The 26,276-nt window shown below is 49.4% G+C and overlaps 2 protein-coding genes across 6 annotated transcripts in view; one reads left to right on the top strand and one right to left on the bottom strand.

Moving 5' to 3' along the window:
* Positions 1-26,276, bottom strand: part of LOC311426281 (uncharacterized protein) — a 312,708-nt gene that overhangs the window by 27,631 nt on the left and 258,801 nt on the right. The window lies entirely within an intron of this gene.
* Positions 14,211-26,276, top strand: part of LOC311426295 (endogenous retrovirus group K member 10 Gag polyprotein-like) — a 47,805-nt gene continuing 35,739 nt past the window's right edge. For 3 of the 5 annotated variants that reach the window (XR_014686655.1, XR_014686657.1, XM_084502633.1), the window contains exons 1-2: positions 14,211-15,181; positions 15,287-15,379. Coding sequence is in view for 2 of the 5 variants with exons in the window: in XM_084502633.1 (XP_084358759.1) it covers positions 15,296-15,379 (84 nt within the window). In the remaining 3 variants the exon portion in view is untranslated. The remainder of the gene's footprint in view (positions 15,182-15,286; positions 15,380-26,276) is intronic. The other 2 variants (XR_014686656.1, XM_084502634.1) reach the window with 1 other exon arrangement.

Below are 26,276 nucleotides of genomic sequence, written 5' to 3'. Positions count from 1 at the left end.
CAAATTCACCAATAACATATTAACCGATATGGTCCAGTTGGATTCAGAGTACTGAACTATCACGGTCACGGATTCACCAACAACGTAACATGTCCTCACTCTAGTCGCGTTCAATGAGAACTATCACGGCTAGGATATGTGCTCGCTTCGGCAGCACATATACTAAAATTGGAACGATACAGAGAAGATTAGCATGGTCCCTGCGCAAGGATGACACGCAAATTCGTGAAGCGTTCCATATTTTTTTGCCCACCTGTTAAACACGTGGCTCTGGGGCTGGTGCCAACGCAGAAATCTTGTTTTTTTCGACCATGGGGCACTTTACTCAGCATCCGGCCTGATGGCCGCAGACGGGTCCCTATCTTTTAGGGGAAAAAGGATCCTGGGCCAGGAGCTGGCAGGGCTCATTGAGAGGGCTTTAAACTAGGTAAGAAGGGGGATGGGGCTGAAGCAAGGATTGTTGGGGCTGTGCCAGGGGGAACAATGGCAAGGCCGGAGGATAAGGTAATGGCCCAGCTGAAGTGCATCTACACCAATGCACGCAGCATGGGTAACAAACAGGAGGAGCTGGAAGCCATCGTGCAGCAGGCAGGCTACGACTTGGTTGCCATCACGGAGACATGGTGGGACCAGTCTCATGACTGGAGTGCTGCAATGCCTGGCTATAAGCTCTTCAGAAGGGACAGGCAGCACAGAAGGGGTGGTGGTGTGGCTCTCTATATTAGAGAGTCTTTCGATGTTGTAGAACTCGAGGCTGGGAATGACAAGGTCGAGTCCCTTTGGGTTAGGATCGGCAGGGACAGCAAGGCTAGTGTCCTGGTTGGGGTCTGCTATAGACTGCCGAACCAGGATGAGGAGACGGATGAGGAGTTCTACAGGCAGCTGACAGAAGTTGCGAAATCTTCAGCGCTTGTACTCGTGGGGGACTTCAACTTCCCTGACATATCCTGGAAGCACAACACAGCCCTGAGAAAGCAGTCTAGGAGGTTTCTGGAGAGCGTGGAAGATAGCTTCCTGACGCAGCTGGTTAGTGAACCTACCAGGGGTGGTGCCCCGCTAGACCTTCTCTTCACAAACAGAGAAGGACTGGTGGAGGATGTGATTGTCGGGAGCTGTCTTGGGCAGAGTGACCTCGAAATGGTGGAGTTCACTATTTTTGGCGAGGCCAGGAAGGGGACCAGTAAAACCGCTGTATTGGACTTTCGGAGGGCTGACTTTGAGCTGCTCAGGACACTAGTTGGTGGAGTCCCTTGGGAGGCAGTTCTGAAGGGCAGAGGGGTCCAGGAAGGCTGGGTGCTCTTCAAGAGGGAAATCTTAATGGCACAGGAGCGGCCTGTCCCCATGTGCCCAAAGACGAGCCAGCGGGGAAGAAGACCAGCCTGGCTCAACAGAGAGTTGTGGCTTGATCTTAGGAGAAAAAAGAGGGTTTATAATCTTTGGAAAAGTGGGCAGGCCACTAGGGAGGACTATAAGGATGTAGCGAGGCTGTGCAGGGACAAAATTAAGAAGGCCAAAGCTCATCTGGAACTCAATATGGCTACTGCCGTTAAAGATAACAAAAAATGTTTTATAAATACATCAACACAAAAAGGAGGACTAAGGAGAATCTCCATCCTTTACTGGATGCGGGGGGAAACTTAGTTACAAGAGATGAGGAAAAGGCGGAGGTACTCAATGCCGTCTTTGCCTCAGTCTTTAGCGGCAATACCGGTTGTTCTCTGGATACCCAGTACCCTGAGCTGGTGAAAGGGGATGGGGAGCAGGATGTGGCCCTCACTATCCACGAAGAACTGGTTGGTGACCTGCTACGGCACTTGGATGTGCACAAGTCGATGGGGCCGGATGGGATCCACCCAAGGGTACTGAGAGAACTGGCAGAGGAGCTGGCCAAGCCACTATCCATCATTTATCAGCAGTCCTGGCTATCGGGGGAGGTCCCAGTCGACTGGCGGCTAGCAAATGTGACGCCCATCTACAAGAAGGGCCGGAGGGCAGACCCGGGGAACTACAGGCCTGTCAGTTTGACCTCAGTGCCAGGGAAGCTCATGGAGCAGATCCTCTTGAGAGTCATCACGCAGCACTTGCAGGGCAAGCAGGCGATCAGGCCCAGTCAGCATGGGTTTATGAAAGGCAGATCCTGCTTGACGAACCTGATCTCCTTCTATGACAAAGTGACGCGCTGGGTGGACGAGGGAAAGGCTGTGGATGTGGTCTACCTTGACTTCAGCAAGGCTTTTGACACCGTCTCCCACAGCATTCTCCTCAAGAAACTGGCTGCTCTTGGCTTGGACTGGCGCATGCTTCGTTGGGTTAGAAACTGGCTGGATAGCCGGGCCCAAAGAGTCGTGGTGAATGGAGTCCAGTCCAGTTGGAGGCCAGTCACTAGTGGCGTTCCCCAGGGCTCGGTGCTGGGGCCGGTCCTCTTTAATATCTTCATCGATGATCTGGACGAGGGCATTGAGCGCACCCTCAGTAAGTTTGCAGATGACACCAAGCTATGCACGTGTGTCGATCTGCTTGAGGGTAGGAAGGCTCTGCAGGAGGATCTGGATAGGCTGCACCAATGGGCTGAGGTCAACTGCATGAAGTCCAAGTGCCGGGTCCTCCACCTGGGGTGCCATAACCCCAAGCAGAGCTACAGGCTGGGAGATGAGTGGTTGGAGAGCTGCCAGGCAGAGAAGGACCTGGGAGTATTGGTGGATAGTCGGCTGAATATGAGCCAGCAGTGTGCTCAGGTGGCCAAGAAGGCCAACAGCATCCTGGCTTGTATCAGAAACAGTGTGACCAGCAGGGCTAGGGAGGTGATCGTCCCCCCGTACTCGGCTGTGGTGAGGCCGCACCTCGAGTACTGTGTTCAGTTTTGGGCCCCTCGCTACAAGAAGGACATCGAGGTGCTTGAGCGGGTCCAGAGAAGGGCGACGAACCTGGTGAGGGGCCTGGAGAACAAGTCCTACAAGGAGCGGCTGAGGGAGCTGGGCTTGTTCAGCCTGGAGAAAAGGAGGCTCAGGGGCGACCTTATTGCTCTTTACAGATACCTTAAAGGAGGCTGTAGTGAGGTGGGGGTTGGTCTATTCTCCCACGTGCCTGGTGACAGGACGAGGGGGAATGGGCTAAAGTTGCGCCAGGGGAGTTTTAGGTTAGATGTTAGGAAGAACTTCTTTACCGAAAGGGTTGTTAGACACTGGAACAGGCTGCCCAGGGAAGTGGTGGAGTCACCATCCCTGGAAGTCTTTAAAAGACGTTTAGATGTAGAGCTTAGGGATATGGTTTAGTGGGGACTGTTAGCGTTAGGTCAGAGGTTGGACTCGATGATCTTGAGGTCTCTTCCAACCTAGAAATTCTGATTCTGTGATTCTGTGGTAAAATGAGGTCCACTGTCTGAGGAGAGTCCCTCTGGTATTCCAAAACGAGGAATTACTTCTTTCAGTAAAACCTTTACTACCTCCCTAGCTTTATTAGTTCGGCAAGGGAAGGCCTCTGGCCATCCAGTGAATGTGTCCACCAATACTAGAAGATATCAATATGATCCTTGCTTAGGCAATTTGGAAAAGACCACTTGCCAATACTCCACAGGTTTCATCCCTTTCCTTATGTGCCCTGGCGTTGGTTTTGGCTGGATCTTGGGGTTGCTGGCACAGCACACAGGGCACCTTCGCACTACTTGGTTTGCGATAGTTTGCATTTTTATTCCAATTAAAAAGCGCTTCAGGCAATCTACCATGACATCAGCACCAAAGTGTGTCCCTTTGTGTAAGTCTTTCATTAGCTGTTCAGTCATAGTTTCTGTTATCAGGAGCTGTTCATTGGGGGTCTCTCACCATTCATCTTTTTGCTTTGTACGTTTTAGTTTTTCCGCTAGTTGGATCTCTTTAGTGGTATATTCTGGTGGACTGAGCAAAGTCTTTGCACAGGGGACTAACATGCCTTGTAGGTCTCCTGGTGCTCTTCTAGTTGCTTCCTTGGCTGCTAAGTAAGCTTTCCTGTTTCCTATTATTATGTCATGATCACCCTTTTGGTGGGCCTTGCAGTGCATTGCTGCTACAGCTTTGGCCCTTTGCACTGCTTCTAACAACCGTAAAATTTCTGGACTGTGCTTAATTGGTCCTTCAGCTGTTGTCAATAGCCCTTGTTCCCTCCAGATGGCTCCATGGGTGTGAAAAACTCCACAGGCATATTTAGAATCTGTATAGACGTTGAGGGTCTTCCCTTCTGCAAATTCCAAGGCCCTAGTCAAGGCAATTAATTCAGCTTTTTGTGCTGAGGTATTGTGGGGGAGTGACTTTGCTTCTACAGTGTCCCAAAGGGCCACAACTGCGTATCTTGCTTTGGGTTGTCCGTTTTCCATAAAACTGCTACCATCCGTAAAATACTCAAGGTCCGCGTTAGCGATTGGTTCATCCTTAAGGTAAGTTCAGCTGGTGTATGTGTGCTCAATAATACCCGCACAGTCATGTTGGATTTCTCCCGTCTCCTTGGCTGGAAGAAGCGTTGCTGAGTTCAGGGTGCTGACTACAGACAACTTTATGTCTCCTTGGTCTACTAGTACAGCTCAATATTTAGTTGTTTGGCTTGGGGATAGCCAGACGTTTCATTTGGCTTCCATTACAGCTAGCACTGCATGCAACACAAATACCATCAAGGGTTGTCCCAGAGTCAGTTTTCTAGCCTCTTGGACTAGGAGTGCAGTCGCTGCTACTGCCCTCGAAGAAGGCGATCCCTTACTCGTTTCATCTAGCTGCTTGGAAAAATATGCCACTGGTCTTTTCCATCTTCCAAATATGTGGGTCGTTGTACTGGGTCTGGCTGGAATGTTAACTTTCCCGGCAGCAGCCCATACAGTGCCGTACTCTGTACTTGTAGCTGGAACAGCAGTGTTATCACACCAGTGTTGTGTCTACTGCTGAGCAGCAGTGGCACAGCATTGGGCCTTTCTCTAACCCTCCTAGGGGGTGGGCAAAAAAGTGAGGAGAGAAACATCACTAGGGCAGCTGACCTAAACCAATCAAAGGGATATTCCATACCATGTGGTGTCACATTCAGCAATAAAAGGTGGAAACAGGAAGAAGAGGGGAGGGGTGGGCTCTCGTTGAGAAGACGTCGGTCCTCCTCTCAAACACCGGCTGCGTGCGTTGAGGCCTTGCTTCAAGGACGTGGTCAATCATCGCTCATTTGTGGGAAGTAGAGAGTAATTTCTTTCCTCTGCACTTCCATATAGCTTTCATTTATTTTGTTTGTTTGTTTTCCTCCCTTTTTCCCCTTTCCCTTTTATTTCCCCTTAGTTAAATTGTTTAGTTCATGGTAGTCTTTATTTAATTATTATAATTATTTCCCTTTAATTAAATTATCCTTATCTCAACCCGTGAGTTGTTCTTTGCTTTACTTCTCCCCCTCCTTATCTAAAGGAGGGGGAGTGAGAGAGCGGTTGTGGGGTTTAGCTGCCCAGCACGGTAAAACCACCACAGTCATCACCCCGACCGCCACCCCCTTCATTCATGAACAAACAATTGGAAAGTTTTTTTCATGTTTGGCAGCCCTAGGGCTGAGGCTGACATTAGGTCCCTTTTTATATTATCAAATCCCTTTTGGCACTCGGCAGTCCCTTCAGACACATTTTCTGTCCCCTTTGTTGCTTCATACAGAGGCTTTGCTATTAGTCCAAAACTGGTGATCCAAATTCAGCAATAACCTGCCATCCCTAGGAATCTTCACAATTGCTTTTTCATTTTGGGGACATCAATTTGGCATATAGCTTAGTTTTGCTCAATACAAATCAGTTGCTGAATAACTAATGGGTCTACTTACAATAGGCTGACTGAAATTGAGACCTTTTATACTGATTCTTCCATAAAATATACCAACTTGGCCTCCCATTAGTCTAACTCCTTCCATCTTCAACACAGATCCTTACTTAATTAAAAATGTGGGACAACAACGAGTTCTCTTTAAACCTAGCTGGTCTCTAAAAAGGGTAGAGCTAGTTCTGTGCATTAATCTCTCAGAAATCAACCCAAAATGTACCACTTTTTAGAGAACTGCCTACACCAGCTGGTTAGCATGGTTACACAGACGTTCTCTGAAACAATCTCGGTGCATGCCACGAGATGCCACTGGGTTATTGGGAACAGGATTAGGTATACTAAATAGCATTGACGCTGAGGTTCTAATGAGTAGAATAACTGCTACCACAGACAACCTAAGGAAATTGGAATGACCAATAAAATCATCCTTATCGACCTCAGGAGCAAGTCAATGGCTTCTATCAGACATTTTACCCCACTGGGAACAAACTGAAGAAAATGATCATCAATTAATTGTAAATGACCTTGGAAAAACTCAAGGTGATACTTCCCTTGCCTTGAGCTGCATCCAAGCACAGTTGTGGATACAGTCTGTAGCAGCAACTATTATTAGAGAGGGAGAAGGAGGAACTTTGCCCACTGAAATTTGAAAATTGATTTGGGATGATGCTTCAGAATTTGAAAAGGAGTTTCAAACATGGTGGCAATTAGTCAACTTTACCTACTATGCAGAAAGTGTTAAAATTATTGCCTTTATACTTACCATAAGCAATGTCACAGTATACAATGTGTATCCAATCATTGCATTAGGACTCAATCATAATGGAACTATACTTTATCCTAAGGAGCGTAAAGTATGGGCCCATCAAAAGGGAGGAAAGTGGCAGACAATTCATGTAAATGCATGTATTGTGCGTGAACAAAGAGGCTTCATCTGTGAAAGTAACACGCTCGAAGCCCAAGACATTTGTCTTGACACTGAACAAAACATTTGTCACTTTGAGGTACATCCTAATGAAACCCTTGAAACTGTACTTGTATATATTGGGAAAGGCTGTGTTTGCATGAGCAAAGATAATACTACTGTAAAGTGGTCACCCTAATGTTTGTGTTTGTAACTTTACCAAAATTCTATGATATGATTTTAGTTACTCAGCTCCTGTCACCTCTTACCAACTTGTTACATCCAATTATATTCTGCTTCATAATCTGCTGCCTACTCCTATTGGAATGAACCTTACACTGGTGAAGAAATTAGTGTTACATGAAGACTTGAAGTGGCTGATGAAACAAGTTTGAGAAAATGGATGAAAGACTCTGATTACCGTCCATCATGATATAGAAGAAATACATTGAGTGATGGAAGAGTAAGGAAAGGTGAAAAACACCACTGGTGGGACACTTTGTTTGGATGGTCGCCAACTGCCACAGGAATCTTCAACAAGATGCTTCGCCCTGTTGTTCTGTTAATACTCATTGTATTATGCTTTATGCTAACAACTAGTTTGTATGTTAAACTCTGGATCATGATGAAATGTTAAGTAACCCTACACAATATACATACACTCGATAATCCTCATCCCAAGAATGTATGTGATATACCTGATACATTCCAAATGTCATGAAGCTTGAGTGACTATAGTCATGGGGTGGATTATGTGGAGTAATTGCCTAAAAGTAAATAGGAAAATGAAAATAATATTCACATTTTAAAGAAAATGTACAGCATTTCAGGGTAGGGTGTAGCTGCATTACCTGAGCATCCCTAGGCTTCCAACCTCAGATGTTACCAAACTCGGGGAACCTGGTGCGCTAACTCTAAGGAACAGTAGGGGCCGTAGAGCGGAGTGGAGACACCGCGGCTAGGCTCTGTGACAAGAGGGGGACTCAATTGTTCTTGTGCACACCAAGACGGATAAGCTGCACTTTTGCTACCCTGAGACAACGACCCGTCATGTTTTTGACAAAAATCTGTACTCTAGTGTACTTTTGCTCATTATAATATCATTATAATACCAAAACACACCTCCACCCCAAAAGCTACCCGCCTCCAAGGTGCAACCACCCCTCACTGAGCACACGCTATGAATTTCTCAGAGCCTATACCTTTAAACGAAAGTGAGAAAACTTTTCACCAATCATAACCAAGATATGCTTGACTAGAGTCACTCAAGCTCCACCTAAAAGATAGAAAATAATATAAATTGGCTTAAGAGAAAGGGGATGTTAGAGAAGATACCATTGTCAGGGAAGATACTGTTGTGAGGGACCTTCTGACTTCTGGGATCAGTCGACGAGCTGAGCCTCTCTTCCTCCCCCGTCCCCAATGGGACAACTTTGGGTGAGATTTGAACACTTGGTTATACTGCGTGTCTCCACAGAAACTTAGAAATCTCTATAGAGTTTTTGTGCCTTTTAACACATTAATAGCCGGGCTGTGTACCTGTGTATTTCATGCATGCTAGCTTGCTTTTGCAGACAGTAAATTATCACTGGCAATCCAAAGAACCTGTGTACTTGTTGCTGTAATAAATTGCACTTAATTGCATTGTTCCTATCACAGAATCACAGAATTTCTAGGTTGGAAGAGACCTCAAGATCATCGAGTCCAACCTCTGACCTAACGCTAACAGTCCCCACTAAACCATATCCCTAAGCTCTACATCTAAACGTCTTTTAAAGACTTCCAGGGATGGTGACTCCACCACTTCCCTGGGCAGACTGTTCCAGTGTCTAACAACCCTTTCGGTAAAGAAGTTCTTCCTAACATCTAACCTAAAACTCCCCTGGCGCAACTTAAGCACATTCCCCCTCATCCTGTCACCAGGCACGTGGGAGAATAGACCAACCCCCACCTCACTACAGCCTCCTTTAAGGTATCTGTAAAGAGCAATAAGGTCGCACCTGAGCCTCATTTTCTCCAGGCTGAACAAGCCCAGCTCCCTCAGCCGCTCCTTGTAGGACTTGTTCTCCAGGCCCCTCACCAGGTTCGTCGCCCTTCTCTGGACCCGCTCAAGCACCTCGATGTCCTTCTTGTAGCGAGGGGCCCAAAACTGAACACAGTACTCGAGGTGCGGCCTCACCACAGCCGAGTACGGGGGGACGATCACCTCCCTAGCCCTGCTGGTCACACTGTTTCTGATACAAGCCAGGATGCTGTTGGCCTTCTTGGCCACCTGAGCACACTGCTGGCTCATATTCAGCCGACTATCCACCAATACTCCCAGGTCCTTCTCTGCCTGGCAGCTCTCCAACCACTCATCTCCCAGCCTGTAGCTCTGCTTGGGGTTATGGCACCCCAGGTGGAGGACCCGGCACTTGGACTTCATGCAGTTGACCTCAGCCCATTGGTGCAGCCTATCCAGATCCTCCTGCAGAGCCTTCCTACCCTCAAGCAGATCGACACACGTGCATAGCTTGGTGTCATCTGCAAACTTACTGAGGGTGCACTCAATGCCCTCGTCCAGATCATCGATGAAGATATTAAAGAGGACCGGCCCCAGCACCGAGCCCTGGGGAACGCCACTAGTGACTGGCCTCCAACTGGACTGGACTCCATTCACCACGACTCTTTGGGCCCGGCTATCCAGCCAGTTTCTAACCCAACGAAGCATGCGCCAGTCCAAGCCAAGAGCAGCCAGTTTCTTGAGGAGAATGCTGTGGGAGACGGTGTCAAAAGCCTTGCTGAAGTCAAGGTAGACCACATCCACAGCCTTTCCCTCGTCCACCCAGCGCGTCACTTTGTCATAGAAGGAGATCAGGTTCGTCAAGCAGGATCTGCCTTTCATAAACCCATGCTGACTGGGCCTGATCGCCTGCTTGCCCTGCAAGTGCTGCGTGATGACTCTCAAGAGGATCTGCTCCATGAGCTTCCCTGGCACTGAGGTCAAACTGACAGGCCTGTAGTTCCCCGGGTCTGCCCTCCGGCCCTTCTTGTAGATGGGCGTCACATTTGCTAGCCGCCAGTCGACTGGGACCTCCCCCGATAGCCAGGACTGCTGATAAATGATGGATAGTGGCTTGGCCAGCTCCTCTGCCAGTTCTCTCAGTACCCTTGGGTGGATCCCATCCGGCCCCATCGACTTGTGCACATCCAAGTGCCGTAGCAGGTCACCAACCAGTTCTTCGTGGATAGTGAGGGCCACATCCTGCTCCCCATCCCCTTTCACCAGCTCAGGGTACTGGGTATCCAGAGAACAACCGGTATTGCCGCTAAAGACTGAGGCAAAGACGGCATTGAGTACCTCCGCCTTTTCCTCATCTCTTGTAACTAAGTTTCCCCCCGCATCCAGTAAAGGATGGAGATTCTCCTTAGTCCTCCTTTTTGTGTTGATGTATTTATAAAACATTTTTTGTTATCTTTAACGGCAGTAGCCATATTGAGTTCCAGATGAGCTTTGGCCTTCTTAATTTTGTCCCTGCACAGCCTCGCTACATCCTTATAGTCCTCCCTAGTGGCCTGCCCACTTTTCCAAAGATTATAAACCCTCTTTTTTCTCCTAAGATCAAGCCACAACTCTCTGTTGAGCCAGGCTGGTCTTCTTCCCCGCTGGCTCGTCTTTGGGCACATGGGGACAGGCCGCTCCTGTGCCATTAAGATTTCCCTCTTGAAGAGCACCCAGCCTTCCTGGACCCCTCTGCCCTTCAGAACTGCCTCCCAAGGGACTCCACCAACTAGTGTCCTGAGCAGCTCAAAGTCAGCCCTCCGAAAGTCCAATACAGCGGTTTTACTGGTCCCCTTCCTGGCCTCGCCAAAAATAGTGAACTCCACCATTTCGAGGTCACTCTGCCCAAGACAGCTCCCGACAATCACATCCTCCACCAGTCCTTCTCTGTTTGTGAAGAGAAGGTCTAGCGGGGCACCACCCCTGGTAGGTTCACTAACCAGCTGCGTCAGGAAGCTATCTTCCACGCTCTCCAGAAACCTCCTAGACTGCTTTCTCAGGGCTGTGTTGTGCTTCCAGGATATGTCAGGGAAGTTGAAGTCCCCCACGAGTACAAGCGCTGAAGATTTCGCAACTTCTGTCAGCTGCCTGTAGAACTCCTCATCCGTCTCCTCATCCTGGTTCGGCGGTCTATAGCAGACCCCAACCAGGACACTAGCCTTGCTGTCCCTGCCGATCCTAACCCAAAGGGACTCGACCTTGTCATTCCCAGCCTCGAGTTCTACAACATCGAAAGACTCTCTAATATAGAGAGCCACACCACCACCCCTTCTGTGCTGCCTGTCCCTTCTGAAGAGCTTATAGCCAGGCATTGCAGCACTCCAGTCATGAGACTGGTCCCACCATGTCTCCGTGATGGCAACCAAGTCGTAGCCTGCCTGCTGCACGATGGCTTCCAGCTCCTCCTGTTTGTTACCCATGCTGCGTGCATTGGTGTAGATGCACTTCAGCTGGGCCATTACCTTATCCTCCGGCCTTGCCATTGTTCCCCCTGGCACAGCCCCAACAATCCTTGCTTCAGCCCCATCCCCCTTCTTACCTAGTTTAAAGCCCTCTCAATGAGCCCTGCCAGCTCCTGGCCCAGGATCCTTTTTCCCCTAAAAGATAGGGACCCGTCTGCGGCCATCAGGCCGGATGCTGAGTAAAGTGCCCCATGGTCGAAAAAAACAAGATTTCTGCGTTGGCACCAGCCCCAGAGCCACGTGTTTAACAGGTGGGCAAAAAAATATGGAACGCTTCACGAATTTGCGTGTCATCCTTGCGCAGGGACCATGCTAATCTTCTCTGTATCGTTCCAATTTTAGTATATGTGCTGCCGAAGCGAGCACATATCCTAGCCGTGATAGTTCTCATTGAACGCGACTAGAGTGAGGACATGTTACGTTGTTGGTGAATCCGTGACCGTGATAGTTCAGTACTCTGAATCCAACTGGACCATATCGGTTAATATGTTATTGGTGAATTTGTGACCATGATAATTCAGTACACTGAATCCGACCGGACGCATAACAGTTAATCGGCTGCACCCCTTAATGCGACAGAGAAATTACACGTAGTCAGCAGGACTGTTATGGATAAACTGCTACAAAAATGTAAATGTGTCCCTTCCCAGGTGTGGCAGGAGTGGGCTCAAAATTTTTGGAAAAATAAAGAGAAAGTGGTAGAAAGCATTAAGGAGTGTCAGGCTGCACAAAAGATTGGAGGGAGAAAAGGTAAAGCTGTAATCTGTGCAGTATCAGGTGTCTGTCTTGTGCTCAGGAAGAAGCTAAGGAAACTCCTGCTTCCAAACTAATTCAGATATTGTAGTGGGTTTACGTGGCAAGGTTTTGGTAGCAGGGGACCATAGGGGTGGCTTCTGTGAGAAGAATCTAGAAGCTGCCCCATGTTTGGTAAGGGCCCCACTGCTGACCAGAGCCAAGCCAATAAGCGACGTTGTTTGTGCCTCTGTGAGAGCATATTTAAGACAGGGGAGGGGAAAAAAAAAAAAAAAAAACAATGCTGCCACACAGCACCTGGGAGAGTGAGAGGAGTGAGGAACAGCCTTGCAGGCGCCAAGGTCAGTGAAGAAGGAGGGGGAGAGGTGCTCCAGGTGCCGGAGCAGAAGTCCCCTGCGGCCTGTGGTGAGGACCATGGTGAAGCAGGATGTCCCCCTGCAGCCCATGGAGTACCACGGTGGAGCAGGTGGACCTGCACTGACGGAGGCTGCGGCCTGTGGAGGACCCCTGTCGGAGCAGATTCCGGGCCGGACCTGTAGCCCATGGAGAGGAGACCACGCAGGAGCAGGTGATCTGGCAGGAGCTGCTGTCCATGGGGAACCAAGTTTGGAGCAGTTTTCTCCTGAGGCATGGCCCCCGTGGTACGGACCCATATCTGGAGCAGCTCTGGAAGAGCTGCTGCCTGTGGGAAGCCCACGCCGGATCAGTTCATCAAGGACTGCATCCCGTGGGAGGGACCCCACGGCACAGGGGACAAGAGTGACCAAGGAGCGGTGAAGACGAAGTGCTATAGACTGACCGCAACCCCCATTCCCCCGTTCTCCTGTGCCTCTTGGGGGGAGGAGGTGGAAGAGGGTGGATGGGGGGAAGGCATTTTTGGTTTCTTTCCTTTGTTTCTCACTTCTCTAGCTTGTTAGTAAGAGGCAATAAATCTTATTATCTCCCTATGCTGAGTCTGTTTTGCCCATCACGATAATTGTTGAGTGAGCTCCCTGTCCTCATCTCAACCCTTGAGCCCTTTTTATCGTATTTTCTCCCCCTTTCCCTTTGAGGAGGACCATAATGGTTAATCGGCTACACCCCTTAATGCGACATAGGGGGCTGTTTGACTAGATGATCTTGGAGGTCTTTTCCAACTTTTATGATTCTATGATCCTATGAATTACTCTGGCCTTTGTCCAGAAGATTAGTTGATCAAAGGTACTATATCTAGCTGATATTCCATGGAGAAATAATCGCATTACAGATTTATTTGCCTCTAGTATTGAAATGTCCAGTGTTCCGGGAAACCTGAGGTCAGCTTCATTACAAAGTGGTGTATTATGGGATCGATTGCACATGTACACAATTTCTAGTATGATATGCAACATAAAGCAAAAACTATTATAGCTGGAATTGTCTCAATAGGATAGAAAGCTAGCAATTTAGTTTCCTCAGCTTCTTATTCTATTCCTAGACCCACCAGCCAAAGGGAATGGATGACAGTAGGAAATGAAGATCAAATAACCGTACGCAAATCTGAAATTGTATTATCTAAAAGAACATACGTTTACTGGTTTGGATGTTCAATGCAGGAAAAGCTGGTTCCCACAAAACGAGGACAGCTGATCCAAACCGGCCAAAGGGATATTCCTTACCATATGATGTCTTGCTCAAGAATAAAACTGTGGGAACTTGGCTGGGAAGACTACTGTTGCTTGGGGACTGGCTGTGCATCTCTTGGCAGGTGATGAGCAATTACATTGTGCATCACTTGTTTTATTGCTTTTTGTCCTGGTTTCAGTTAGAACAGAGTTAATTTTCTTCCTAGTAGCTGGTAGAATGCTATGTTTTGGCTTAGGATGAGAAGAGTGCTGATAACACCCCGATGTTTTAATTGCTGCAGAGCAGTGCTTATACCAAGCCAAGGACGTCTCAGCTTCTTGCTCTGTCCTGCCAACGGGCAGGCTGGGGGTGCAGTAAGAGCTGGGAGGGGACAGACCCAGGACAGGTGACCCAAACTAGCCAAAGGGGTATTCCATACCATCTGACGTCATGCTAAACAATATATAGGGGTGGCTAGCCAGGGAAGGGGGCCGGACTGCTCAGGGTTAGGCTGGGCATCGGTCAGCGGGTGGTGAGCAATTGCACTGTGCATCACTTGTTTGTACATATTATTAGTAGTAGTACTATTATCATCATTGTATTATTATTATTATTATTATTATTTTCCTGTCTTATTAAACTGTCTTTATCTCAACTCACGGGCTTCACTTTCCATTTCTCTCCCCCGTCCCAGAGAGGGAGGGGGGAGGGTGAGCGAACGGCTGCGTGGTGTTTAGCTGCCGGCCGGGTTAAACCACGACACTTTTCTTTTTCTTATTCTTGTTTTCTCCCTTTTCTTATTAAACTGCCCTTATCTCAACCCTCAAGTTCTTGCATTCTTACTTTTTTCCGATTCTCTCTCCCATTCCACTGTGGGGGAGTGAGCGAATGGCTGTGTGGTGCTTAGCTGCCTGCCGGGTTAAACCACAACACTATGATAATATATATAATACATTTATATGATATACATATGTATAAATTGATATTTTTGTCCTGAGATCTCCCTTAAAATATATATTTTGAGGCTAAGGATAAGATACACTAGGTATTCACAACAGTTTCTTTTGAGTTTCTTTCCCCCTTCCTTGTGTAGTCAGACCTATTCCCTCTTTATACATGTGACACTGAGAACTTCTGAAATCTACTCAACATTAAACCAAATCACACAGTAGTAAAACAGATGGTAAACAGTAACGACGTTCCTAACTCCTGTGTCTGCTTTCTCATCTCTGCTTCTCCTCCGTTGGCTGCAACCTCCTTGCTCGCTGTCGGGGTTTGGGTGTTCGCAACCACAAGTGTCCCGAGGTGGCCAGGTCCGGGCGGCTTCCTCCCTCGCGTGTTGTGGCTGCTGGAGCTTTCTATTTGTATTCGATTCGGGGGGCTGAGGAAGAAGCACTTTGTTTTGATGGTGTGGGACGCACCCGGGAAAGGCTGACAGCGACGCTGGCGGGTTCGAGGCAGCCCAGGCGGTCGGAGGCGTGCCTGGCACTAGGACCCAGGAGTTCGCAAGGCGGCTGTTAGGGCCAGATTGCAAATTCGCGCTGTCTGTCGGCTCGGTGTGGCGCTCAGTAGGCGGCAGCAGGAACAGGTCGGTTCCGGCCGGTCATGGGGCCGGGCTCTGGGCTGGCGGACCAAAGGGGTGAGAGTGGGCCGGGTCTGGCCGCTCGCTTGATCTCTTCTTCCCCCACGGCCTGGGGTCTGCTGCGTTGCTAACCGCGTCCTCCTGTTTTCTGGTGTTTTCCAGCAAGCAAAGATGGAGTACGAGTGGAAGCCTGACGAGCAGCTACTCAAGGAGTCCCAATCCCCAGACACTACCACACAGAGAGCTGTGCAACATGTATCCTTGGCCGAGGCCTGCATGGGACAGGCAGGGCGGAGGGGGGCCCGGGCGGGCACTGGGGAGCCGGGTGGGGGGAGTGTGGCCTGCGCAGCCGCAGACCAGCACTGCTGTGGCGGCGTGCTGAGCCGAGCCTCCGCCGGCTCAACGGATGGACGTGTGGCGCGGCGTTTGAAAGGCTGTGTAGAGTCGCCTTCTCCCGCCGCAGGTCCGGACACCTGTTGGTATCAAAAAAAAAAAGAAAAAAAAAAAGAAAGGCTAAGGGTTGTTGTTTTTTTTTTCAAATCCTGGCGTGGCTGCTTCGGTATCTGTCGCTTTACCGGATTTACGTTGGGCCACTGCCAGCGCCCAGCCGCGGCGGGGCAGGAGCGCCGCCCTCGCCGTGGCGGATCGCGCCAAGGGGGCTGGGGGGGGGGGGGTTCGCTGCCCGTGTAGCAGAGCTCGCATCGCGTTGCGGAGTACCCATCGTCCATGCGGCAAAGGGGGGAAGGGGAGGGTCAGCGAGCAGGAGCCTTTGAGCTAATCTGGCGCTGGGATTCGAGACGAAAGCCGGAGCTAGTGGGGGGTATGTGCCGCTGGTGGAGCCGTTGCCTGCATGCTTTCGCTGGCCCTGACGCTGCATGTTTTGCTGCATTGTGAGGATGTTGCTGCTTGTCTGGAAGCCTGAGCCTAAAATACTGCTTCTTATTTGTCTTTCAAATTGACAAGAAGGGGGTAATCTACTGTATGCAGCTTCTCGTGCTGCTTTGCAGTGCATTCGATGTTAGTGTTTTGGATTTATATTTTTTTTTTCCCCCTTAAGTCTCTTTTGATTGTAGAAATGATAAAATAGCAGAGTTTTAAGGAACAAAGTTTGAGGGGGAAATTTTAAATTAAGACTAATAGAAGCATAGATCTTGAAAAATCAAACTCTTACCTACTGTCTCCTGCTCTTTAAGTTAACATATAAGTGCTTTGAAATACAAAGAAGTCCTTCTGAACATCTATGAAGGTTATGAGTTTATCATTTTGATCCCTTTTTAAGGCATTTGCTTGAAGGTCTTCACATAAAGCAAAATAATTCACTGACATAGGTAAGACCCATATATATGGTTATTTTAAGAGTTTAGCTTGAAGCCAAATTTACTTGACTGCTGGGCTTTCCTAACAGATGCAGTCAGGCTTGGGAAGGCTTCTGCCCTTATCTAAAAGGTGGTTAGTTTTCATCTTAATCATCTTGTTCTTGCAGATGTTTAACCTTTTCAAGATGCTATTGCTTCCTTTGAAAAATTCTATGCAAAGTGAATAAGTTCTGATAATGCCCTAAACTTAAATAGGTGTTCTTCTTCAGTATTTCAAATACAAAAATGTTTATAGCAACAATAGTTTTAATGTGAAATTATATTTTAAAGTTCTGCTTCAAATAACTTAATAGCATCTGCTTTGTGTATTGAAAAATAGCACTGTATGTGCAGGATGGGCAATATAGTGGATGCTGTCCTGAATACGAGTACAAATTGACTAAACAAAGGTGCAGTTAACTGATGTTTCAAATTCTTTTCAAGTGGCAGTAGTAACTCCCTGCTGTGCTGAGATACCTGTGCTTTCAAGAAGGTCCTCATATGTTGGATTGGAAAGGTTAGATTTGTGGCATATTTTTATCATTGTATGTCAGCTTGGGAAAATGTTTCATTATAACTTGACAGGGCATGTCCTGTAATTGAAAATGTCTGTGTATGTATGTAACAATGTATACATATGTATATGTTACATGTTTGCCTGCCACCCCAAGCAGACAAATCCCTTCCCTGTCTACCTCGCCTTTCCAGGTGCCCTTATACAACAGGTATGAGGCTCTGGAACTTGATGGACAGACAAGTGATGATCACAGAATGGCCGAGGTTGGAAGGGACCTCTGAAGATCATCTAGTCCAAACCCCTGCCAAGCAGGTTCACCTAGAACACCTTGCACGGGATGGCATCCAGGAGGGTTTTGAATATCTCCAGAGAAGGAGACTCTACAACCTCTCTGGGCAACCTGTTCCAGTGCTCTGTCACCCTCACAGTAAAGAAGTGCCCCCTCACCCCCTTGGGGGGTGTCCTGGTAACGGGAGATGCTGAGAATGCGGAGATACTGAATGCTTTCTTTGCTTCAGTCTTTGCTTTAAGGACTCCCCCCCGGGACTCCTCGACCCTGGAGGGAGGAGAAAGAGTCTGGGAAGTGGAGATCTCCCCCCCGGTTGATGAGGGAGTGATTTGGGAGCGTTTGAGTGGGCTCAATGCACACAAATCCATGGGTCCTGATGGGATGCATCCACGTGTGCTAAGGGAGTTGGCAGAGGTGATTGCCAAACCGCTCTCTTATCGTCTTTGAAAGGTCCTGGAGAACAGGAGAGGTGCCTGAAGATTGGAGGATAGCCAATGTCACTCCAGTCTTCAAGAAGGGCAAGAAGGAGGATCCGGGAAACTACAGGCCAGTCAGTCTCACCTCTGATCCTGGGAAGGTGTTGGAACAGCTTGTTCTGGATGCCATCTCCAAGCAATTGGAAGAGAAGAAGGTTATGAGGAGTAGTCAGCATGGATTCACCAAGGGGAAGTCGTGCTCGACCAACCTTGTTGCCTTCTATGATGGCATCACCAGCTGGGTAGATGAGCAGTGGATGTCATCTACCTTGACTTTAGCAAGGCTTTCGATACTGTCTCCCATGACATCCTGATAGCAAAGCTGAGAAAGTGTGGGATAGAGGAGTGGACAGTAAGGTGGGTTGAGAACTGGCTGACTGGCCGAGCTCAGAGGGTGGTGATCGGCGGCGCAGAGTCCGGCTGGAGACCTGTGAATAGCGGTGTTCCCCAGGGGTCGGTGCTGAGTCTGGTCTTGTTCAACATCTTCATCGACGACCTTAATGAGGGAATAGTGTCTGCCCTCAGCAAGTACGCCAATGACACAAAGCTGGGAGGAGGGGCTGACACGCCAGAAGGCTGCACTGCCATTCAGCGAGACCTGGACCAGCTGGAGAGATGGGCAGGAAGAAACCAAATGAAGTTTAATAACAGCAAGTGTAGAGTCCTGCACTTGGGAAGGAACAACCGCATGTATCAGTACGGGCTGGGGGACGACCTGCTGGAGGGGAGCTCTGATGAGAAGGACCTGGGGGTCCTGGTGGATGACAGGCTGACCATGAGCCAGCAGTGTGCCCTCGTGGCCAAGAGGGCCAATGGGATCCTGGTGGGCATTAAAAGGAGTGTGGCCAGCAGGTCAAGGGAGGTGATCCTCCCCCTCTACTCTGCCCTGGTCAGGCCTCACCTGGAGTACTGTATCCAGTTCTGGGCTCCCCAGTACAAAAAAGACAGGGATCTCCTGGAAAGAGTCCAGCGGAGGGCCACAAAGATGATACGGGGCCTGGAGCATCTTCCTTATGAGGAAAGGCTGAGAGACCTGGGTCTGTTCAGCCTGGAGAAAAAGAAGACTGAGAGGGGATCTCATCAATGTGTATAAATACCTGAGGTGTGGGAGACAGAGGGATTTGGCCAACCTCTTTTCAGTGGTTTGTAGGGACAGGACAAGGAGTAATGGTCACAAGATAGAGCACAGGAAGTTCCGCACCAACACGTGAAAGAATTTCTTCACGGTGATGGTGATGGAGCACTGGAACAGGCTGCCCAGGGAGGTTGTGGAGTCTCCTTCTCTGGAGATATTTAAGGCCTGTCTGGACGCCTACCTGGGCAGCCTGCTCTGAGGAACCTACTTTGGCAGGGGGGTTGGACCCGATGAACTTTTGAGGTCCCTTCCAACCCCTTCAATTGTGTGATTCTGTGATTCTCATATTCATATGGAATTTCTTGTGCTTCAGTTTGTGCCTGTTTCCTTTTGTCTTGGCACTGGGTACAACTAAAAAGAGACTGGCTCTACCCTCTTGACACCCTCCCCTCAGTCTCCCCTTTTTCAGGCTAAACAGGCCCAGTTTTCTCAGCCTGTCCTCATATGACAGGTGCTCCAGTCCTCTAATCATCTTAGTAGCCCTCCTCTGAACTTGCTTCAGTAGTGGTGCTCTCCAGCAGGTCATCCCTCAGCCTGTACTGGTGCTTGGGGCTATTCCTCCCTAGGTGCAGGACCCTGCACTTGCATTGTTGAACTTCATGAGGTTCCTCTCGGTCCAACCCTCCAGCCTGTCCAGGTCCCTGTGAATGGCAGCACGGCCCTCTAGGCTATTAGCCACTCCGAGCTTTTGTGTTCTCAGCAAACTCTCATTCCATTGTCCAGGTCGTTGATGAATAAGTTGAACAAGACTGGACCCAATACTGACTCCTGGGGCACACTGCTAGCTACAGGCCTTCAACTAGACTGCACCACTGAGCACAACCCTCTGAGCTCTGCCATCCAGCTAATTATCCATCCACCTCACTGTCCAGTCATCTAGGCTGCACTTACTGATCTTGCCTATGAGGATGCTATAGGAGACAGTGTGAAAAGCCTTGCTGAAGTCAAGGTAGACCACATCCACCATTCTCCCCTCATCTACCCAACTAGTCATCTCATCATAGAAGGATATCAGATTGGTCAAATATGACTTCCCCTTGGTGAATCCATGCTGACTATTCCTATGATGTGGATGAAGGTCATTATGGGTTGGAGAGGTCACCAAGGGGAAGTCAGCCTACCCCCCCTACATCATGACCATCTCTGACAAGAAAAAAAAAGAATGGTTATTGTAATTGGTGATTCACTTCTGAGGGGAACATTTTCTTCTAGAGCTTAGGCAGAAAAGGAAAGTGTATGGACACTGGAAGCGAGGTCAGATGACATGGGAGGACTACAGAGATGCTGTTCAACATTGCAGGGAGATAATTCGTGAGGCCAAAGCTCAATTAGAGTTAAAGCTGGCCGGTACTGTGGAAGGCGACAAAAAGGACTTTAAGTATATTAACAGCAAAAGGAGTACCAGAGAAAACATTGGTCCATTACTTGATGAGGATGGGCACCTCACAAATAGAGACATACACAAAGTAGAGATATTTAATGCCTTCTTTGTCTTCAACACTGATGACGGGGGCCCTGGGACCTTGAGTTGGAGGACCGTGACTGTAGAAATGATAAACTCCCAGCCAATTCCAAACTTGTGGGGGATTTACTACTCCAACTGGATGCACGTAAGTCTATGGGGCCTGATGGGATTCATCCCAGGGTACTCAAAGAGCTGGCTGATGTTATCGTGAGATTTCTTTTAATTGTTTTTCAACAATCTTGGAAATTTGGAGAGGCCCCAGTCGACTGGAAGCTGGCCCCAGTAAGTCAGCTTCATCAGGGGCCTAACTTAAATACCTCTACACTAACATATTTAGCATGAGGAATAAACAAGAGGAGTTAGAAATGTACACATGACTGCAGAGCTATGACCTCATTGGCATTACAGAGATACTGTGGGATGGCTCCCATGACTGCACTGTTGGAATGGAGGAACACAGGCTCTTTAGGAAGGGCAGGCACAAGAGATGAGGAGGGGGCATCACCCTCTATGTCAATGAACAGCTGGAGTGCATGCGTGGAGCTCTGCCTGTGAATGGATGAGGAGCTGACAGAGACCTTATGGGTCAGGATTACAGGGAGGGCAGGGACAGGTGACATGACATTATAGTGGGGGTCTGCTACAGGCCACCTGATGAGGAAGACCAAGCAGATGAGGCCCTCTATAGACAGAAGCAGCCTCACGTTCGCGAGCCCTGGTCCTCATGGGGGACTCCAACCACCCAGATATCTGTTGGAGGAACAACCCAGCAGGACATAAGCAATCCAGGAGGTTTCTGGAATACAGAATCACAGAATTTTCTAGGTTGGAAGAGACCTCAAGGTCATCGAGTCCAACCTCCAACCTAACGCTAACAGCCCTCCACTAAACCATATCCCTAAGCTCTACATCTAAACGTCTTTTGAAGACTTCCAAGGATGGTGACTCCACCACTTCCCTGGGCAGCCTGTTCCAGTGCCTCACAACCCTTTCAGTGAAGAAGTTCTTCCTAACATCTAGCCTAAAACTCCCCTGGCTCAACTTAAACCCATTCCCCCTCGTCCTGTCACCAGGCACGTGGGAGAACAGGCCAACCCCCACCTCGCTACAGCCTCCCTTGAGGTACCTAAAAAGAGCAATAAGGTCGCCCCTGAGCCTCCTCTTCTCCAGGCTGAACAAGCCCAGCTCCCTCAGCCGCTCCTCGTAGGACTTGTTCTCCAGGCCCCTCACCAGCTTCGTCGCCCTTCTCTGCACCCGCTCAAGCACCTCGATGTCCTTCTTGTAGCGAGGGGCCCAAAACTGAACACAGTACTTGAGGTGCGGCCTCACCAGAGCTGAGTACAGGGGGACGATCACCTCCCTAGCCCTGCTGGTCACGCTGTTCCTAATACAAGCCAGGATGCCGTTGGCCTTCTTGGCCACCTGAGCACACTGCTGGCTCATATTCAGCCGACTGTCCACCATCACTCCCAGGTCCTTCTCTGCCTGGCAGCTTTCCAACCATTCCTCTCCCAGCCTGTAGCTCTGCTTGGGGTTATTGCGCCCCAGGTGCAGGACCCGGCACTTGGCCTTGTTAAACTTCATGCAGTTGACCTCAGCCCATCGGTGCAGCCTATCCAGATCCTCCTGCAGAGCTTTCCTACCCTCAAGCAGATCGACACACGCACCTAACTTGGTGTCATCTGCGAATACAGTGATGAAAACTTCCTTCTCCAAGTGATAGAGGAGCCAACAAGGAGAGGTGCTATGCTGGACCTCATTCTCACCAACAATGTGGGGAATGTGAAGCTCAAGAACAGTCTTGGCTACAGCGACCACAAAATGGTGCAATTTAGGATCCTGAAGGCAGCAAGGAAGGGAGCACAGCAAGCTCGCTACCCCGGACTTTGAGAGAACAGATTTTAGCCTCTTCGGGGATCTGCTTGGTAGAGTCCCGTGGGGCAAAGCCCTGGAGGGAAGAGGGGACCAAGAAAGTTGGTTAATATTCTTCAAGGATCACCTCCTCTAAGCTCAGGAAGGATGCATCCCAACAAAGATGAAGTCAAGCAAAAATGCATGGCTGAACAAGGAGCTCCTGGCCAAACTCAAGCAGAAAACTGAGGCCTGCAGAGTGTGGAAGCAAGGAAAAGTAGCCTCTGAGGAATACAGAGAAATTGTCCGAGCAGCTTGGCATCAGATTAATAAAGCACAAGCCCTATTAGAATTAAAATTGGCCAGGGACATCAAAAGCAACAAGAAAGGCTTCTATACGTAAGGGAAGATTCTGGAAATTGCGGACCCTCTATGGAAGGAAACGGGAGACCTGGTTATTTGGGATAGGGAGAGGGCTGAGGTACTCAATGACTTTTTTTGCTTCGGTCTTCACTGGCAAGAGCTCTAGCCGCACCGCCCAAGCCCCAGAAGGCAAAGGCAGGGACTGGGAGAATGAAGAACCTCCCACTACTGGAGAAGATCAGGTTCAAGACCATCTAAGGAACCTGAAGGTGCACAAGGCCATGGGACCTGATGAGATGCATCCGAGGGTCCTGAGGGAACTGGCAGATTAAGTTGCTAAGCCACTATCCATCATATTTGAGAAGTCATCACAGTCCAGTGAAGTTCCCACTGACTGGAAGAGGGGAAACATAACCCCCATTTTTAAAAAGGGAAAAAGGAAGACCTGGGGAACTACAGGCCAGTCAGTCTCACCTCCGTGCCTGGCAAGATCATGGAGCAGATCCTCCTGGAAACTACGCTAAGGCACATGGAAAATAAGGAGGTGATTGGTGACAGCCAACATGGCTTCACTAAGGGCAGATCATGCCTGACAAATCTGGTGGCCTTCTATGACAGGGTTACAGCATTGGTGGATAAGGGAAGAGCAACCGACATCATCTACCTGGACTTGTGCCAAGCATTTGACACTGTCCCCCATGATATCCCTGTCTCTAAATTGGAGAGACACGGATTTCACGGATGAACTATTTGGCAGGTCAGTGGCTCAACGTCAAGGTGGAGATTGGTAACGAGCGACTTTCCTCAGGAGTCAGTATCTGGACCATCACTGTTTAACATCTTTGTTGGTGACATGGATAGTGAGATTGAGTGCAGCATCAGCACATTTGCCAATGACACCAAGCTGTGTGGTGTGGTCGACACGCTGGAGGGAAGGGATGCCTGTTGCTGCCATCTGAGGGTGGCAGAGACACCGTGTGTGAGGTGTGAGCAGGTGGATGACCTGGTCAGCCTGGTGGCAGAGCTCAAGGAGGAGGTGGAGAGGTTAAGGGCTATCAGGGAGTGTGAACAGGAGATAGACTGGTGGAGCAACTCCCTGCCAGGCCTGAAAGAAAGGCACCGGGGTGAGACACCCCAAATACCAGCCCTGAGGCTTAGGCAGCCAGCAGAGGCTCCACAAGAAACACATCACCCCCTACCACGTTGCGAGCAGGTAATAGGAGGGGACCAGCAGGCAGACAGAGTGCCTGCTACAGTGAACCCCCTCTCCTCTCCTCCCCCTAACAAAGATGGCGATGAACTGGGGGACAGGGGGCAATGGCAAAAGGTCCCTGCTCGGCGTTACAAGCGTAGCAGGTGCACTTGCCTGGTGATTCCCCTACCTCCCCAGCTGCCTCTGCAGAACAGGTACACTGCTCTGCGAGGACAACTGTACAATGGCCAGGGTGATGGCTCTTCCTACTTGGAGGTGTCACCAAAGTCTAATCAGGCTACCCGCTGCATTAAAACCTCCCCAGTAAAAAGTAAAAGACAGGTCATTTTCATTGGTGACTCACCGCTGAAGGGAGCGGAAGGCCCGATATGCAGACCAGACCCGCTGCACAGGGAGGTCTGCTGCCTTCCTGGGGCCCAGGTTAAAGACGTAAGGAAGAAACTTCCTTCCCTAGTACGGCCCTCAGGCTATTATCCTCTTTTATTGTTTCAAGTAGGCAGTGATGAAACCAGGACCAGTAAAACTACTGTCTTGGACTTCCAGAGGGCAGACTTTGAGCTGTTTAGGACACTGGTTGGCAGAGTGCCTTGGGAGGTAGTTCTGAAGGGCAGAGGAGTTCAGGAAGGCTGGGCACTCCTCAAGAAGGAAATCTTAATGGCTGTCCGTCCCCACGTGCCCAAAGACGAGCCAGCATGTAAGACTGGCCTGGCTGAACAGAGAGTTGTGGCTAGAGCTTAGGAAAAAAAAGAGGGTTTATAATCTTTGGAAAAGAGGGCGGGCTACTCAGGAGGACTATAAGGATGTTGCGAGGCTGTGCAGGGACAAAATTAGAAAGGCCAAAGCTCATCTGGAGCTCAATCTGGCTACTGGTGTTAAAGATAACAGAAAATGTTTTTATAACTACATTAACGCGAACAGGAGGACTAAGGAGAATCTCTATCCTTTACTGGATGTGGGGGGAAACATAGTAACAAGAGATGAGGAAAAGGCGGAGGTACTCAATGCCTTCTTTGCCTCAGTCTTTAATGGCAAGACCGGTTGTTCTCTAGATACTCAGTACCCTGAGCTGGTAGAAGGGGATGGGGAACAGAATGTGGCCCTCGCAATCCATGAAGAAATGGTTGGCGACCTGCTACAGCACTTGGATGTACACAAGTCGATGGGATCCACCTGAGGGTACTGAGAGAACTGGTGGAAGAGCCGACCAAGCTGCTTTCCATCATTTATCAGCAGTCCTGGCTATCAGGGGAGGTCCCAGTCGACTGGCGGCTAGCAAATGTGACACCCATCTACAAGAAGAGCCGGAAGGTAGACCCGGGAAACTATAAGCCTGTTAGTTTGACCTCAGCACTAGGAAAGCTTGTGGATTATCTTGAGTGTCATCACGCGGCACTTGCAGGGCAAGCAGGCGATCAGGCCCAGTCAGCATGGGTTTATGAAAGGCAGGTCCTGCTTGACGAACCTGATCTCCTTCTATGACAAAGTGACGCGCTTTGTGGATAAGGGAAAGGCTGTGGATGTGGTCTACCTTGATTACAGCAAGGCTTTTGACATCGTTTCCCACAGCATTCTCCTGAAGAAACTGGCTGCTCTTGGCTTGGACTGGTATATGCTTTGTTGGGTTAGAAACTGGCTGGATAGCCGGGCCCAAAGAGTCGTGGTAAATGGAGTCCAGTCCAGTTGGAGGCCAGTCACTAGTGGAGTCTCCCAGGACTCCATACTGGGGACAGTCCTCTTTAATATCTTTATCGATGATCTGGATGAGGGGATTGAGCGCACCCTCAGTAAGTTTGCAGACGACACCAAGTTAGGTGCATGTGTCGATCTGCTTGAGGACAGGAAGGCTCTGCAGGAGGATCTGGATAGGCTGGACCGATGGACTGAGGCCAACTGTATGAAGTTCAACAATGCCAAGTGCCGGGTCCTGCACCTGGGGCACAACAACCCCAAGAAGTGCTACAGGCTGGGGGAAGAGTGGTTAGAAAGCTGCCTGTCAGAGAAGGACCTGGGAGTATTGGTGGATAGTCGGCTGAATATGAGCCAGCAGTGTGCTCAGGTGGCCAAGAAGGCCAACAGCATCCTGGCTTGTATCAGAAGCAGTGTGGCCAGCAGGTCTAGGGAAGTGATTGTCCCCCTGTAATTGGCTCTGGTGAAGCTGCACCTCGAGTACTGTGTTTGGTTTTGGGCTCCTCACTACAAGAAGGACATGGAGGTGCTCGAGTGAGTCCAGAGAAGGGCAATGAAGCTGGTGAGGGGTCTGGAGAACAAGTCCTACGAGGAGCGGCTGAGGGAGCTGGGATTGTTCAGCCTGGAGAAGAGGAGGCTCAGGGGCGACCTTATCGCACTGTACAAGTACCTTAAAGGAGGCTGTAGCGAGGTGGGGATTGGTCTATTCTCCCACGTGCCTGGTGACAGGACGAGGGGGAATGGGCTGAAGTTGCGCCAGGGGAGGTTTAGGTTGGATATTAGTAAGAACTTTTTTACCAAA

The sequence above is a fragment of the Aythya ferina genome (genome assembly GCF_964211825.1).
Source record: "Aythya ferina genome assembly, chromosome: W".
NCBI classification, from domain to species: domain Eukaryota; kingdom Metazoa; phylum Chordata; class Aves; order Anseriformes; family Anatidae; genus Aythya; species Aythya ferina.
Note: the sequence above shows the minus strand (reverse complement) of the source record. Positions and strands in the feature narration are given on the sequence as shown.